This window comes from Dermacentor albipictus, chromosome 8, assembly GCF_038994185.2.
Source record: "Dermacentor albipictus isolate Rhodes 1998 colony chromosome 8, USDA_Dalb.pri_finalv2, whole genome shotgun sequence".
Classification (NCBI taxonomy): Eukaryota; Metazoa; Arthropoda; class Arachnida; order Ixodida; family Ixodidae; genus Dermacentor; species Dermacentor albipictus.
The window spans coordinates 59,443,135-59,461,315 of record NC_091828.1 but is presented as its reverse complement, the minus strand read 5'-3'; the positions used below and the strand labels follow the sequence as shown (position 1 = coordinate 59,461,315).

At 45.5% G+C, this 18,181-nt stretch overlaps 1 protein-coding gene across 1 annotated transcript in view; it reads left to right on the top strand.

The window, feature by feature from the left end:
* The window catches only part of LOC135915172 (transmembrane channel-like protein 5), a 64,547-nt gene that overhangs the window by 34,996 nt on the left and 11,370 nt on the right, over window positions 1-18,181 (top strand). Inside the window, exons 9-14 of the mRNA XM_065448214.2 lie at window positions 298-448; window positions 3,809-3,970; window positions 9,204-9,346; window positions 9,801-9,864; window positions 12,048-12,256; window positions 16,273-16,476. Of these exons, the coding sequence (XP_065304286.1) occupies window positions 298-448; window positions 3,809-3,970; window positions 9,204-9,346; window positions 9,801-9,864; window positions 12,048-12,256; window positions 16,273-16,476 (933 nt within the window). The remainder of the gene's footprint in view (window positions 1-297; window positions 449-3,808; window positions 3,971-9,203; window positions 9,347-9,800; window positions 9,865-12,047; window positions 12,257-16,272; window positions 16,477-18,181) is intronic.

Genomic DNA, 18,181 nt, shown 5'->3' with positions numbered 1-18,181 from the left:
TCTGTGTATAGGTCATGTCATCATCAACAGACGTAATGTAATGTAGCACTGTTCACAGCGCTTCACTGTCAGGGCAGGGGCCTCCATCGAGTTACAGAAGCAGCAGCCTTTTTCTTTAGTCTGACTATTGGCCTTTTACTTTGTCTTTTTTTATAATGAGTGGATGCTGAGCAAAGTGACTTCAACGTATGCATTTGTTGAATTAGTTGGCCGCTAGCATGCCAAAACTTTGGCAACATCGCCTCTAGTCGAGGCACTGTTTGTGCTGATGTTTCTGTTGCACTTCGCACCATGCAGCCTGACCCGGTCATACAAGCAAAATTACATCGAGACGTCGATAGGCGTAAAGGACGTGTACTGTGCCAAAGTGTTCTCAGCATGGGACTTCAGCATCGCATCCCGTGAGGCGGCCATGCTCAAGTCACGCAGCATCTACAACGAACTCAAGGTGAGGCCTCGCAGCAAGTTGGGCATGCAAATCGCGTTTTTTAACCATGCATTCAAGATTTCAAAGCCAATACATGAATATCTTGTGAAATATCTATAAACATTCCACAGCTACCTTTGCTCTTCATAAGAAAAGCAGTAAAATATTTATAAACAAGGGTGTCGGGCGAAGAGACGCGATCTCCCTAATGCTGTTCACTGCATACTTGGAATAAGTATTCAAGCTGTTAGACTGGTAAGGATCAATGGGGAACATCTCATCAAGGTGAGGTTTGCAGATGGCGTGCAAAGAAACTGTAGCGCTATGGATTAGTGAACGATGTAGGGATTGCCTTCATCTGTTTTGCTGCAATGCCATGGAGCGCAGTCCATTTTAAGCATAGGGGTGGCATTGCATTATAATTTCTTCTGAACTTCACACATGCGAGCCGCCACTCTTCCTTGCTCTCTCCTACGAGGGTGCTGTACAGTGACGGCACCATAAAACACTTGCTGCTGTCCGCCCCCAAGTGGACCAGGGGCTCACCCGATGGGCCTGTTTGGGCAGGAACTCGCATCCCCTCTCTTCTGGCGGCTCAAGCCGACCACGGGAGCAGTGGTGTGGGGAGAGGCTGTCGAACAGTGAAACGGTGCATTCTGAATTCCGATTCTCCCCGTCACCCCTTTTGCTCGCTGGCCTTGCCAAAGGTTCTCAACAACCGAGCTGAGTGCACACTTTTTCGCTGCTCTTGTTCTGGAGGCTATGTCAAAGAGTGTGCGTGGTTATACTGGGCCAGGTCGCCCTTGGAGGCTATCAAGCTGAAGGAATATTGCCCTGGTAGCACAGCTGGAGCCACCCTACCATATAGCAGCATGATGCAGCATTTTCTAATAGTACTTCCGGGTCACCCTTGAAATTCAATAAACGCCTTCCTTGTACTCGGGGCCTTCTCCTTGTGGCATGCTTGGCTCACTCCTAGTGGAGACAAAATGAGCATCCACTTTGTGCACACGAAATACACGCTGCAGGGCTGATCGACTTCCAGAGCGCTCGGATCCTTTGACCTGTACGGTGGTTTGGTTGACTCCCAGTGGAGCACCGTGTGATAGAGACCCCAACAGGAGTAGCTAATTTTCTGGTTGGCATTAACCTCTTCGCTTCCACCCGTTCAGTGCTCCGCTGCACCTGGTGTTCTGCGTTGCATTTTCATGCTTCGTTCACTGTGTTCCACACTGCGAGAAAATCGCTATAAATTCTGCAACATACACTGCTTTAATAAAATGCCTGTATTGTTTTATTCACAGAAGGCTTTCACATCAGGCGCAGTAAAGAAAATATAAATATAGAAAAGTTTAAAATGTGCACAAATGCGAAGTGTAACTTTGCATTTCTTGCACTCAATGGACTTTTTGAATTGGCCCTTAAAAGCTAAGTACAGCCTCAAAGGGTTCTGCTAGACAGTGTTTGGTGGTATGTGCTGAAAAAGATAAGCCCACCCGAAAGACTGTAATCTTTCTTTGAGCTCGGTGCTCTGGCTGCAACAGCTGAAACAGAGCAGAGTCTGGCATACGGGAAGCTTGGGAAGCTTTCAATCCTCTTGATATCAGCTCTTGATGAAAGCGTGGATTCCTAGTTTGCAAAAACCTAAAACAACTGGAAAACAGCCTGCAATTTGCTGCCATCTGTGAAACAGCTTGTCAGAACATCCAGTCTAAAGGTGGCCGGCGCAGCACCGGCCACTTGCACCTTGACCGTCTGGCTTGACTGGCTCAATGCCGGCTGCGAAAGTGGATGGGTTAAAAGGAAAGTAAATTGAATTGAAAGGGCCTTGTAATGCATAGGATAGATAACCGTTAGTCTATTAGAGGTATAGAATGGGTGCCAAGGGAAAGAGAAGCGCAGTAGAGGGTGACAGAAAACTAGGTGGTGGGACAAAAAATTGGAGGACGCTTAAGCTTCGCCTTCAAGAGTGAAACGCGATAGCGTTATCGCACCCCGTTCGCACCGCCTACTCAAACGCGCTACGCCAGCCAAACGTCGCGATGGGCACAGATAGCCGGGCCCCGACGCGCCATGAAGGTGGAAGCGATCATGGGGCGAGTGGCGCGCCACGTGTCGCAATGTACGGCGCGCCAGCGCCGTACATTGCGAGGAGGGGGTTTTCTGTTTTTTGCCGCAAGATGGCTCTGCGTGTGCACAGAGCGCAGAAGAAATTTAGCGGAAATGTACTTCGCTACTCGTGAAAGTGCGACTTCTGTAAGTTACATGGTTATAATTACTGATATACACCGCAGTATAACTTTCTACTGCACGTTTCTAAGGCAACACCGCATTCACTAGAGGCAATTTTGTCCCGTTTTGAAGGAACAAACTCGTGGCTCAGTGGAAGCGTCTCCGTCTCACACTCCGGAGACCCTATTTCGATTCCCACCCAGCCCATCTTGCAAGACGTTTTTTATTTATGAAGTGCCTTCTGGGATTTATTGCTCACGGTCAACGCCGCCGACACTGACGCCGACGAAACCGGCGTTTCTGCGACACGAGCTCCTTAACGCTGTCGCGTTAAAATTAAGAACTTTGCTGGCATGGGATAAGATCAGCTGACTCAAGACAGGGGTAATTGGAGATCGCTGGGTGAGGTCTTCTTCCTGCAGTGGAGACGAAAATAGGCTGATGATGGTAATGATTATTATGACCTGCTGATGTGGATTAGATTTGTTGGAATTAAAAGAAAATTATAAATTGTAGGTACTCTTGGGAGCAGAATAGTGCTTAGGATTTTTTTTTTTAGCAGGAACTGTAACATGTCAGAAAACTTTGAAAACGTTGTGCAGCCAAGCTGACTACTTTGTAACTGTGCAATAGAAACAGGCATCGCAGTTTTGTAAACAGAATTTACTGGAGGGTCCAGAGTGAAAGAAATAGATATGTAATACATTGCTGTCCATTGTACTAATAATTTGTGAACAAGACTTTTGTGAAACTTATGTAAATAACATAAAAACTACATGTCAACTAAAAGCTTTTGCACAATTGTACACATCAAAGCTAGCCGTATGTAATTTCATTTGCCACTCAATCGAACCTTTGCTTTACAGATATTCACTGCTTCACTGCCTTTGTTATTATTATTATTATTAGTAGTAGTAGTAGTAGTAGTAGTAGTAGTAGTAGTAGTATAATTAATGCAACGCACTGCAACCATTCCTAACGCATAACTCCAATAGGTTACCCATAACCCATATAATGCAGCCACGGCTAATTCGCAAGTCTTCAGTCGGAGACTGTTCTCCTACAGACTCGCAGAGTATTTGAGTGCGCCAGCTGCTCTGCTTCCCCGACGTCTGCATCGCGCCAATGTTTTCGACCTTGCACATGCAGGAGCTGCTGTCAATGGAGCGGCGGGCTGTGGAGGCGCCGCCCACGTGGGGTGTCAGGATAGGCAAGTTCCTGGCCCGCGTTGCTGTCAACCTGGTCATCCTGGCCATCATGGCGGGCTCCGGCACGCTCGTGTATCACCTGCTGTCCAAGAAATCTCTCGAGGTATGGCAGGAGGGCCGTCGTCTGATGTGTTGGTGGCTGTCAACAGGGACTTGCCCAATCCATTCACAGCAGCACTGTGGAGTGTAGCCATTGTAATAGCTCCACAGTCTGTGCATCCATCCGTTCATCCATGTGTGCATGCATGTGCACTGGGTGTTTTATATAATTTTAAACAAATATATAAGATAGAGTGGTGCTTCGTTTGCAAATGGGACCGACGGCATATCGTACGTGGCCCTTTTTAAGTTACTCGGAATACTTCTTGCATTGAGTTTGGTTAGCTAATTAGTAAAGTTCTATTATGCAAGCTCCTAAGTATTTGTTTTAGGACATTAATGGTATTTAAAAATGTTGTAGACTGTTTAGAAGCACTCAATAAAGTTGTCTCCGTGAGGTTATCTCCTGTGCAGCACATTGAGGAGGAGAGGGTTCTGAGAAAGGTTCTGAAGAAAGTTAGCGAAACGCAGAAAAAGAATACGACATCACCAAGCACTTGCACAACTGGATTACAGCCGCTGTCAGTCACGTTTCCAAGGAGCAATGTCCACACGCCTGTCACACAAAAAGCAGTCGGCTCCAGATCCTGGCATTCAGCGTTATCTGGGGAGCCTTGTCAATGTCTGCATTGTGAGAGTAGAAACCTGCTACGATCCTAAGTGATAAGTGCTAGGCCAGCATTGAGAGTGAATCAAAACTATATCATCAAGCTGTTATGACGAGTACATGGCCTTTGTTCTTTAGGAACATGATTGATGGCAGCATCAATCACACAACCACTACTTGCTTGCACACAATTATGTGTGCAAGCAAGTAGTGACACAATTTCGTTTTCATATTCTGCTGACGTTTTTAGAGCCCAGGAAAGATACACATAAAAGGTAGCCGTATGGAAAAACAATTTCACTGCTTGCTTCTCAATGTGCTCTATAACATTTCGAAATATGATGTATGTTGCTATTAGGATACTACGCTGCAAAGGTTAATGGGACCCCAACAAGAACACAAAGGCATGAGAAAGCACTTTCTCATTTATACTTGTGTTTTTGTTGTTGCCTCATTAACCTTTGCAGTGTTGTGTTCGAATAATGCTATTTCAACTAGCCCCAACAAGAGCCTCCAATTTATTCTCCAAGATTAATATTTACAAACTTGCATAATCAAACCTATCCGATTAGCTAACCACACACGCTACAAACAGTATTCTGAGTAACTCAAATCAGCTGAAGACGGTATGCCATTGGTCAAATACCGGGTACATGAGGCATTTGGGTACATAATGATCGCTTCCAGAATAGCAATGATAATAAGTCAAGAATCAAAATTACTCTAACATTTTTTTACATTGCTTCTTTTACTGCTCTTTTTCAAGGCTGTTGAATAAAACAGTCTTTGGCCTCAATCGCACATTAAATTAAACTTGGATGGCGGCTACATGCTCGGATCACATAGTTTGGGTTAATGTTGGGCAGTGCTTCCACAACAGCAGATTTTGGCTAGCTTTTAAAAAATTGCATGGCTGCTCGTTAGTCTCCTTCTGAGTGACGCCAATCATACATAGCTGCATAGCAAGTGTATATTGTGAACTGAGGAAGCCACATTGAGAGGGTGACATGGCTGAAGACCTGCACAGCCTTGATTCACGCAGCTCCGGCTGGATCGAGCTGATCCATTACTTGCATACCGGAATCATACATACTTGCATGCTGGAATCATGCACAGAAATATTGGCTGTTGACTCAGCACCTGAAGCTGCTGAGCAATGGCCATAAAGGACCTTTCGAGGTGTGTTTTAAGTGTGCTAGTTAGATGACAGAGGGGTTTGTGAAGACACAGTTAAGCATCTAGACAGATGCAACTGTTGATGTCTGTAGTGATTCGAAGCCGTTTCCTCACATACCTTGTGTACTCGGTACGACATACTCCTTTGTTTTAGTGTTTGGTTCAAGTTATGCTGAACATCCATTACTATTTGTGCAATTACAGCATATGTGCATTTTGTTTAATTGTGTTTGATTAACTTATGTTAAAGGTTTACCAGGTATGTTGCCCGTACAGCCACAATTCAATAGCTTGCCGAAGTGCAGAATGAAGCCAAAAAATTATGCAGATTTCGATAATTCTAACTCGAAGGGTTCCGAAATTTTTTTCAAATTAGAAGACATTCCAATTAAAATATACTTGTTTTTGAGGTATTCATCCACCATAGCAGAATGCACGAACGGTGCGAGTCATGAAATATCACGGCACGGAAGCACACAGCGAGCGAGGACAACAAAACTGCCCATGCCAGCCAACGCTCGCTTCCCAATAATGGCAGAAAACGAAACTTCAAGGCGTGGGCTAAGCTGGCGCCAGGCCGACGGAGCTGGCGATGCCGACGCGGAGACCGTCGAAGATGAGGGAGTTACGAGGGAGTTCAGAGGGAGGATGAGGGGAGCGTAGCTGCGAGAAATGGTGGGAGGGAAGCGGATTTGCTTTCCCGCCAACTTGCTGGATGGCGCTAATTACCTCTGCCACCTGCTGCCACCAAAGCAGCGCAGTTGCCAAGGCCATGACTGGGCCTCCGCTGCTGCTTCCCTCTGCGTGCTTGCATTTGTTGTTTTTTTCTTCCCTTCATCTGTTGACAGGTCGGCGCTGTGTTTACCTTCTTCGTCGTGCATTCTTAGCGCAAGTCATGTCTTATCAAGATGATGAAGTTGTTGCTGCTGATCATAATCATGTTGGTGTGCTCCTTTCTGTTGCGGGGTTGCTGCATTCGAAATACAAGGAGAATGAGGTACTGGGTGTCGCCTTCGCGTTCTTGTGTTCAGGATCTGTCTTGTCACACAGAATCGGATATGGCGCACTGTCTCCAACAGTCTTTCCATAGGGACGTCTCGGCTTAGATGTGTCATTGTAAAAAAAACAAAAGTGTGAACGAGACCAACCAAACCAACCAAAACAAGCCCAAGCAAGAGCTGATGTGAGCACACGATAGGTGAGAAACAAGCGGTCCGGCTGAACCAGATGCGAGTACAAATAGAGCATTCGGGTGGGTCCACATGATACCATTTTGCCGTGCATACGTCACTGTAAGGGCCACTCTTATTGGTCTCCTCCACTCGTGGCTCGCTTGCCACGGCAAGCGAGCCACGAAAAATCAGCCCAGGGCCGATCCCACCCGTGGTGTGAGTCTTGCCACTAGTGTGACTGGAGCATCATGGCGCAATGCAGAAACGGCGACCTTGCCATTTGAGAGAGGGTGAAATTTCTGCCACATTGTTTTTATTCTTCTTCGTTTTGTACACGGCGTTGAGGGATTCCTCGTGAGCCTTTCCTTTATGGTGGGGTCAGAGCAATGCTGGTCAGAGGCGCCACCGCATGATTTGGTGTGTTTCTGAGAGCATTGTCGGAGCACAGTATGTTTGAATTAACCATTGCAAATGCTTGCGCGTTCCAATTACTAGGCGTTTTCGCTCATTGGAATACAGATGAATTTTTACGGGACCACGGCGCCAGTTAGAATAAACTGGAAGTTCGAATTAACGAGATTTGCAAGCATAGAACACAACAAAGTTGGAGTCGTTTTCACCAGGAAATGCCTTGCTCAACGTAATTGTGTAGCACACCAGCAATTGGACATGGCCAACCAAAGCCACAGCCTATTGCACACACTACACACCAAATCAAAATTCTAAAGCGCAACTCGTTGGCACCCGTTCCTGCGGCGGGCATCGGCGTAACCGAGCGAACAAGCAAAAGATGAAAGAGTGAATGCGGAGCGCAGCAGTGGAGGAAAGCTCAGGAGGAGGGTATGGTGAAAGCTTGAGAAGAAAAGCGTAGTGCTGCAGCAATGGCTACGAGGTGGTGCCAGAGTAGCGCGCATAGTCTGGAAAGTCCGTTTGCAGCAGCTGCTATGAATCGCACCCACACGTTACCCAGGTGCTGGCTCTCACGATCTCCAGATTAGCAAGGCAGTCTCACCACACTTCGCTCCATTTGCAACGTGCCGCCCGAGACAGACTGTCTGGTGCCTGCCAATATATCACATAATTTCATGACACGGTTTTAGTTTAACAAAGTTTTTGGCCATAATTTCAAGCATGTACTTGGAGCTTGTAAATGTAGCAAAAAAAACTGTCGGTAAATGTAGCAAAAAAGTGTTGGCCAAGGACAAAGTTGTTTGCAAACTTTCGCTTGAAAAGTTCGAGCAGCAAAAACGGCATCGAAGTGCACACGGCGGGACGCAGTCTGAAGGAAACAGCGCTGCACCATTTGTCACGTAACGACTTGTGGAGGCTGCGGGGCGCACAGCAGCTCGGAGCGCTCAGAGAAACACAAGAGCTGACGATTTCTTCAGTGCAAGGGTGGGTGGGGATGGGGCGAGCATGCGGCAACATGATCAGTCACATGCTGGAGGGGGGAAGGGATGAGCGCCTATCCGCTCCCTTCCCCTGGTGCGCACGTCTCTGCTCATCTACTTTTTCTATAGCCGCACTTGGCTGTCCATCCGCGGGCCACATGCTGCATCTTGCAGGTAATCTCCGGTAAGTGCAAAGGTCGAACCAGTATGGTTGCTGCCTTCACATGCATTTTGTTCTCGCATGTCTAGTGTCAGCGGTCACGTAATCTCATGTTTCCGAGGCACAATGTGAAGCGTTCGCTCGTGCTGTGACATCGAGCGTTCTAGGTTGTTGAGTGATCTTTGCTTAAGCATGCGAGACACCGATAAAACCACGAACCTTAGTTTGTGTAGTTGTCTCTTTGCCATTGGCATTAACGCTCTGCCTTTCTGGTGAAACTAATTTTTTTTAAATTTTTTCTCGGCACAAATATGCGTATTTTTTTTTGCGCTTTTGTTTTCAATTTGAGAGCACCATGTGATCACGGCTGCAGGCACTAAGCGCACTCAGCCATGGCATCCAAAATGTAAGGCGTCGGGCGACACCACATGTCAATCTCGGATGCCATGAGCCACGTCAATTCATTGCTCTCGGCGCGGTCTGCACCGCTTGAGCTGGTGCTTGCAAGCATGCTACTATGGCCCAACTACCTTGGGATTTCTTCGTAAGTGATTACTGATAAGATACTACCAACCAAGAATGTTCTGGGAATGTGTGAAATGATTTTTACTGCTGAAACTTGAATCCTCAAATTAATGAAATTTGCAGTTTAACAAAGTTCTTCGCTACAAGTACAACTTCGTTACATCGAGGTTCGACTGTACAGTAGGGCACGATGGCCATGCACGCAGACTGACATTCCCGTGCTGGGCGAGATGACGGTGTCCCTGACGGTGGGTGCGCTGTGCTTTGTGCTGCCCACGCTGTTCCTGGCCCTGTCCCGGCTGGAGTTCATCGAGCAGGTCCAGACCAGGCTCTACCTCAACCTGTCCAGGTGCAGTCAAGAGTTGATGCACACATAAGTAGGGCTGATGCAATGCGATGATCAACTAAAAAATATAGCCCACTTAATTGAATCAAATGTATAGCTAACATTTGTGTACATAGATTTACGGGCACATTAGAGGTTGAAACGTTGATCCAGAGCTCTCTACTTAGTGTCCCTCATAAACCGCTGTTCAGTTTTGAGGCACTAAACCGCACAATTAGCAATTTTATTCAGAAACATTTAATGAAATAATTAATCGATAAACTGTCCTAGCTAACTTACACACAATAGCTATAATAGAAAAGAAAGACTGCCATGGTGGGAATGCTGTGTCAATCTGCACCAACTAGAATTTGTTGCTTCATACTGCTCCAAAAAATTTTCTATTTTTTGAAGGGGCCCATTTTAACATTCATTCATTCTAACATTCAAATGTCTTAACGGCTGGCTTCCCTCTCAGGGTGACCCTGGCCAAAATGGTGCTCCTGGGCGTGCTCATGTACTTCTGGCTGGCCTCAAAGCAGGTGAGCTTCACATTGCGCTTCCTGCACATGATGACTCGGCAGAACCTATCTGCTTAGGTTCACATCACTGAGCTCAGAGTTCTGGTATAAATCGGGAAATGGGCCTTTCAACGCAGCAACTGTGCCTGTATTGATCTGATTTTCGAAGGAGGGTTACATGAGCACAGTGAAAAACGGAGGACAGGGACCATATCATTTTTGCAGTCGCCACACTGTTTTACTGTGACAGTTGTCATGTGCTCCCATCACAGTGCTCATCAACCTTTATATGTGTCTGCTTTCAAGTTTGCGAAGAGTAAAGATGCCTCGCAGGACTAGTGGCCTTCTGTCGCAAAATTCTGGATAACGTGTCTATGTTGAGGCATTTTTTGGTGTGCCAGTGTTGAGATTTGGCCAGGGTAAGTGTTATAGCAGCTAACGAGAGAGTATACACATTTTATTTATTCTTATATTTTAGAAGGCTCCTTATTTAAAAAAAATTAGGTTTAGGGCATCTCTCATCATTTTTGTTCTCTTTTATTGAAGAACTCCAACAGCTGCAAGTCGCTGAAGGTGACACTTAGAGGAATGTTCTTCTAAAAGCTATCTTCAAGGTCTCGCAACTATTGTTCTGGTGTAGACAGCACAATGAGTTTGGTCTTATTGGATTCCTTGAAAGATGCAGAAGCCGTTGATGCCCTGTAAAGTGAAATCTGAGAAACTGATATTTTGCGAATGTTGGAAAATAAAGTATGGGATGCTTGTATTGGGTTGGAACCAAATAAGATAAACAAAAATAGGCTTCATATTGAGAAAAATAGCACAAAATTACAGACATCTACAAGTCTTCAGCACCATAACTTGGAAAGTGAAGTTTTCTTTTTATTTCTGGTATAGACCAGAAGACCCAACAAACAAGCATTGGGTCTGTCATCTGGATAACATGTTTTAATTTACAAATACAGTTAAACCTCGATATAATGAACTTCAGTATAACAAAATTCACGATATCATGAAGTATGTAACCTTTCATAACCTCTTGCCCATAGAACACCATGTATTTAGAACCTCAATATTACTAAGTGTGTTTGTATGCGATTTCAATATAACAAAATTTCACTGCCGCGGTGAAGGAATGCCGAGACAATAAATGGAAACTCTGGTGACACAGATGGTCAGATGATTGAATTAGAAGCGGCTGCTTGCAAACTCAGGCTGCGCAACAAGGGCAACAGCCGAAGTAGAGCCGCATCATGTTCTGCATAAAGTCCAAGTGCAATAAAATCCTACTGCGCCCCTCGCACTGTGTGCTTTAGGTGCGAGTGAAAGTGTGCGAGGGTTAGACAAGAAAAATGCTGGCTTCACGAGTGCCGGCTTGCCACGTGAGCAAAGGGAAGAGGGAGGGGAGCGAGCTTGCGGCAACGCGACCAAGTGCACACGAGGAGGCGGAGTGGAAGGAAGGTGGCACGCTCCTCGATTTCTGGCGCATGTCTCAGCCGTGGCTGCATGTGGCTGTAAGCACGGCTAAGTGCATACGTAGTCTTGCACTCTGCTGTAGAGGTAATCTGCTGCGTGTGCGAAGAGCGGGCATGCCAAGACAGCGTAGCACAATGTAAGCTGTCTTACCGCACATTTGGTATTGGAGGTTGCGTAATCTCAAGTTTCGGTGATCCGTTGGAGTGAGAAGCAAACGAAGCATATGCTCCCCAATGTGTGCAGGCGCTACCAGCCGCGGAGGCAGAGTGCACGCGAAATCGCTGTTGGCTTCACTTAATTCATACCGCCAAGAAGGCATCGTCGATGTATACAGCATGAAACCGTATCATTCGTTGCTGATTCCTAAATTTATCAAAATGAATTGTTTTCCCATTGAAATTAACGTTTTTCAATTGCCCGATAATTTGGAAAATTTTGCGGCTCCTTTCCTTATAAAGAAACTCGATTAGCAACTGCACTTATTTGCATAAAAGGTCGAATTTCAATAGAACTAAATTTCGGTATAACAAAGCAAATTGCCAATTTTGCCGACTTCATTATATCGAGGTTTAGCTGTAATTTCCTCAATCTCCTATTCATTCAGCATTGTTCCATAGTGCTTATTTAAAGCAGCGCTGGCAGTTGTTCACTGTCTGCAATGTGTAGCCTTTGAAGACTGCTCAGTTTTTATCAACATTAACCCTGCTGTATCCGGTTCGTTCCCTTAGCACCGGGAACGATGCTGGGAGAGCCAGCTGGGCCAGGAGCTGTACCGGCTCCTGGTCGTCGATACAGCATTCGTCCTGCTCCTTACCACAGGCGTGGGTGAGGCTCTGCGCTCCTTCATCTACAAGCACATAACACCACGTGTGGGGCCACCGGAGCTGGACATCGCGCACAACACACTGGATCTCATCTACACCCAGACACTCGTCTGGTGAGTCTCCAAGTTCTTGTGCCACTCCTGGTTCACTTCTCTTACATTTATTACAGTGGAGCTGTATATTGCTAGGGTACCATAGAATTTTCACGTTTGCGCACAGAAACTGTCATCATCAATGACTCATACCCCTGTAAGCAAGCAAAAAATGAAATGGCTCATAGCCCCCTAAGGCAAAGGCTACAAGCATTCAAAAAAGTGAAGCGAACAGTGCTTACATTCTTTATAATGACACATACAACATACAGAACAGCATGTTGAAAACTTTTCATCATCAATAACTCATAGCTCCATAAGCAAGCAAAAAATGCAGTGGCTCATAGCCCCGTAAGGTTCATGGCTACTCACTTTGCGTGGGTTAGTTGCTATGACACTACCGCTGTGGTTGTTGTCGATGATTTCAATGTGGATGTGTCGGACTGAAAAGGGAGCAGTTTACGTGTTTTGTGATGCAGACATATCGCTAGCGATGCCACTCCAATTTGACCCAACCGAACACTCAGCGGTGTACGTGCATCGATTTAACATTGTCAGAGAATGTGTTTGCAGTTGCGAGTACGTCGATTGGTATACAGTAGAACCTCATTCATACGGTTTGGAAAAAACACGAGAAAATACAATATTAACCAAAAAAACGCACGATCTAAACTAACTGAAAAAATGTGACAGACTCAACTATTGTCGACATCTATGTAATACGAAGCGTTGCGCAAATCGTTGCGGCATGAGACTCCGACGCACATCAAGCTGGTGGTTCTCCGGCGGCCTGAGGCGCATTAAGTTGTTTTCCTATTGCATGATGTTTTAAGAGGGTGATGGGAAAACAAAGTGAAATTGAATTGGTGGGCAACGCAGTTGCCACTGAAGCGAAATGTGATTCCCACATCACACCGCCTGCAGCAGAGAACGGTAGCACATTTGGATTATCACTTACCAAAAGCATGCAGTGCGCTACCTATGGCAGTACACACCATGCGCTGTAAAACAGATAGGCAAAGATGCTTATGGCAATAGGTTTGCCGACGATAGCTGTGAATACGGTGTACAACACCTTGGGCGGAGATTTGCTGGTACCGGAATAAGAAACTGTGCACACAGTAATTTTCGCGTGAGACGTGCAGCTATAAACTGTTCTCAATCGCATGCGCTTCGCGCCTTTTCTTGTTCACAAGGGATCTAGCAGCCAAAAACGTATACGATTGCTGTCTGCAACGAGGAGCAGCGGCGCGTTTCGGTTATCGCCTATTAAAGTGTGCGCTACGCTTCCGACGGCACCATATACTGTGAAACAGATAGGCATAGATGCTTATCGCAGTATGATTGGCGGTGATGGCGGTGAATGCTGTGTGCAACGACCCCGGAGAATATTTGCTGGCACCGAAATGAGAAACTGAGTGCACGCCAGCGTTTTCACGTACGGGCAGGCGAGTAATGCAGTGAAGCTACTGTGGTGGGCAGCTATATACTGTTCTCGGTCACGCTCGCCTCGTGCATTTTCTTGTTTACACGAGGTCTAGTGGCCAGAAAACATATCATACAATCGCAGTGTGATGACGTACTGAACTTTGGTGCCAAAAAGAATCATGTTTTCCGGGAACATATGAACCGGTAAAAAATTAGCGTAACTCTATTGGGCCATTTTTTGTGTTCTCAATTGAACGTTGGCACTGGGAGAATGTATGTAACGGGAACTCCCAACAAACTGTATATCGTTGCAACTGCAAAAGTCATTGTGACCATCAATACTAAGCCACAATAAGCGATGCAATAAAGTCTTCACCACAAGTTCTATTACCACGATGTTTACAGCTCCACTGGTTATCCACCTTCGTAGAGCAGAATGGCCTTGAATTTTTGGCCTACTTATTACATTAGCATTTGCTGGAATATTTCGCCTTGTCAAGTTCGTCTGAAGGGCAACTTCCGCAACATTTTGCTTCGTCTGAGATAGTGTAATGAGTCTATTCCAGTGCTGTTCCTTTTCACGGTTCGTCAGTGGCCCGAGCGACACTCCACCTATCTTATCACTGGAATTAGGCAGCCACGTACAGTAGATAATGGAAAATCAAGTGAAAGGAACCCTTACATTATGTTGGCGCTTATCGTGAAAGTCGTCGTTTTAGATTTCATTGTGTCTCTCGTCACACCTGTGATAGTTTAGTTTGTTTAACAATGCCGCATAAAGTAATTTAGCTTGCTTAGCAGTGCATAGATAATTTTAACTAAGCTATAAGTACTTCAGAAGCTGAAACTGTACTGCTGGGCATATCAGAGAGATGCTCCTTGTGACGTCAGTGGTGGCATTAGATCTGGTATGTACCAAGAAAAACAGTGATGCTAGCACTGCCTTGAGACTATGTAATAAGCTAAAGCAAACTCCACGCATTCTTGCATCAGCGGGCAACGATAAGAAGATTGCACTACAAAAGCTACGTTTCTGCCAATACATTTGCACCAACAGCCAAGTTGAACACAGTCAGTCATGGCGTTACGAATACGGGCACAGATTGTTTAAAAACAGAGTTACAAGGTGTCGGTAGCAGCACTACTACTCGCATGCTGACTTCACGAACAGTAAGCACAGGGTGATCAGTAGAACTGTCTGTTTTAGACAACATATCATGGCCGCGATTTTCTACCGATGCCTTTTCCGATGCTAATGCCTTTCGGTGCTTTTTGCATTCATGAGTGGTCAAGAAACGCTCTGCGCCGGGTGGAGTGTCAAACGCAGCCACTCACGAACGCGAAAAGTGACGAAAGGCATTAGCGCAGGGAAAAGGCATCGCTACAAAATCGCAGCCCAGGAGTCCATACACCAACCTTCCAAACTCAATCTATGGAAAAACTGCACAGCTCTCAGTCGCACCATTTACCCAAGAAGCCTTCCTTGCTCTCTCTGCATGGAAGGCTGCACCTCTGCATTGCATTTCCAGCCTGTTGTACACTTTGTGACACATTTTCGCGGCGCAATGTTCCGAAACTGGTGCTGGCCCACCATGGTCAATGAGTGGCTATGGCATTCTAATGCTGATCACAAGTTCAGGGGTTAAAGTCTCACTTGCGGCGGCCAAGTTCCTATGGAGGCTGAATGCAGGAATGCTAGTGTACTTATAATTTGGTGCGCGTTGAAGCCCAGGTGGTTAAAATTAATCTGGAAGCCTCCCACTGTGGCGGAACTGTGGCTTAGGCACATCGATTATATTAGTAAATTAGTTACACAACAGAAAATGATAGGCACAGCATTGTGAAACAAGAAGGCAGCGGTACGAATCAGAGAGCAAATGTGGGTAGATAATGTTCCAGCTGAGATTAAGAGGCAGAAATGGAGTTGGGCTGGTCAGGTAATGCACAGGACAGATAGCCAGTGGTGTGTAGAGTGGCAGAATGGATTTTAGAAAAAAGGAAAACCCTGCCAAAGATGTCAGAAAGTTAAGTGGCGTGAGAAGGCTAGAAAATTTGATGGCATAGTGTTTGGCCAGTTAATGCAAGACACTGGTAATTGGAAAATGGTTGGGAAGCACTGCCATCCTGCAGTCGACATAAGTGTGCTGATGACGACGGGGGTCTTGGTGGGCCTAGACAGTTGTGTACCCCAAGAATGCTTTGAGTAGTTGAAATTTTTTGCTTAACACATTGACACTACGAGAAGTTCATCAACACTGTATCAGGCACTGCTCATATTCTTCATAGTTCACGTGGGAAAGCTTATTTGAGTTAACCACTAACTCGCCGGATGCGAATCGTTCCAATTCAAAATAAAGTTTTCTCACTGACTCACTCACTCAATCAGCTTCAATGTGCTAATCTCTGGACTCGCATTATAAGGAAGCCCTAGGTGGCCAAAATTGATCCACAGCCACCAGCTACAGCGTCCCTCTTCTTCCCATTGCCACCATGGCAAATAAAACCCAGCCTGCCAATGCTGTTTTTGTTGTCTCCTTCTTCCTTGTTGTCATCATTGTTGTCCTGATCGTCGTCGTCGTTCCACATCACCGGTGGTCATTGGTGTGCAGGGCTGGCATGTTCTACTGCCCGCTGCTGCCCCTGGTGGGCTGCGCCAAGCTGGTGCTGACCTTCTACGTCAAGCGGGTGAGCGTCATGTGCACACAGCCGTCGGTGCGGCCCTGGCGGGCTGTGCACGCCCAGACGGTTTTCCTGGCTCTCACCTTCTTCAGCTTCGTGCTGGCCACGGGCACCCTGGGATATGCCCTGCTCAGGTACGGGACAGAGTCCCCTATGTCCCAATGAACGAGAGGTCACATGAAAGCTTCTTCATTCTTTGTAATCAGAGGGAAGTTGCGCTGCGTGCTTTAAAGGGACATTGAAAAGGAGCACAGTTGAACCTTGATAAAGCAAACTCGGATGTAACAAAGTAAATTAAAATTTTGTTGCCAATGCTTTATTTTAGTGAGTATTCTGCTGCTGTGATGAAACCAAGACAGAAAGATTCAAGACAGTATTGCTTGCATCGAATCAAATATTTGTTCGCTTGCAGAACTATGCCATTGTGGTGATAAAACTCAAAAACTCAGCATTAGCCAGTTGAAACTGCACATTCTTGAAGCACATGCATATTTTGCCCAATGGCTTGGCAGGCCTACAGCTGCCAAACCAACGGGCTGCTCCCGTGTGATCAGATCGATTGCATTGCTGAGAAATAATGATGACACAAAAGGCATTCATAAGTTATTGTTGTTCACATGCCATGTACTCGCACAGCATCGGAATTGATAGGAAACCCTTTCTGGCTTGTCAGAGACATCATGCTTGCGTTTTTTTTACGTAGACCCACTTTTTTCATTGCGATCGTCAGCGTGATCACTTATAATGAATATAGGATATAACGAAGGTATATTTTCGTGTTGGATGCGATTTCATTGTTTTGGATGCCATGACAGTGCATAACATGAGAGCAACAATATATTACAAACGCCTTTTGCACTGTTGTTAGTTTGCAATAATGCAATCTATGTGATCCCATGGGATTGGCACGTTGTCTTGACGACTGTGAATAAACTGTGCACCTATAATAGTAAAATATCCACTCGTGCCATGCGAGGAGGCTCAGTAAGAGGCACGAAAACTAAAGGTGTGTGGTAACATCGCCCTGGAGTTTCCCGTGATGTCATGGATTTTGACAGCATCACATCCAATTTATCGTTTATCTGCAGAGGGGGGTGATGTTGCATTGTAAGAAAACTTAAGTAATCAACCTGGCAAGGCTTGAGAACATCTCTTGCACCAAAACAGTCCAAGCACTACAAAATATTCTGCAGTCTTCAAAGTTTGGGGTCATGTTTCAGCACAAAATGTCACGAGAATAAGTTTTGCATTCATTTTCTGCAGTAATAATCTTTGCTGGACGAGTAAGTGAAAATAGAGAAGTATAAATTTGGAAGAATGCCAGTTTAAGCTGAATTAACGCTACTCTTTACTGTCCATTTAGGAAAATTAGGAGCTGTGGCAAGATGATCACACACTCAGGAACATGCGCAAACTAATAACTATATTTTATTCACATTCCAGAGGCCAGAAGTTTGGTACACAGGTGGACAGGCAGGGTAAACAGCTGATGCTGCTAGATTTCTTTATTGTTATTAGTTTTTAGGATTGGTGCTATTAAAAGTGAAAATAAACTGACAGAATTTGAATTAATTTTGCACAAATTAAAAATGCAGCACTTTTCCTTTAAATGTCCTTGGTAGATTTAAAGGCAGACTGAAGGCAAACATTAAATGAATGTAGGCTAGGAGGTTAGTTGTTGGTCACGCGGGAGTGAATTAACTAATGGACTACTCAAAATGCAGCAACGTTGACTGAAATGAAGCTTTGACCTTCAGGAATTGCTCCATCTTATGGGTTTCCACACAGTTCATTTCAACAAATCTTTACAAAACACTTAGCAAAACGCCTTTGCAAAAA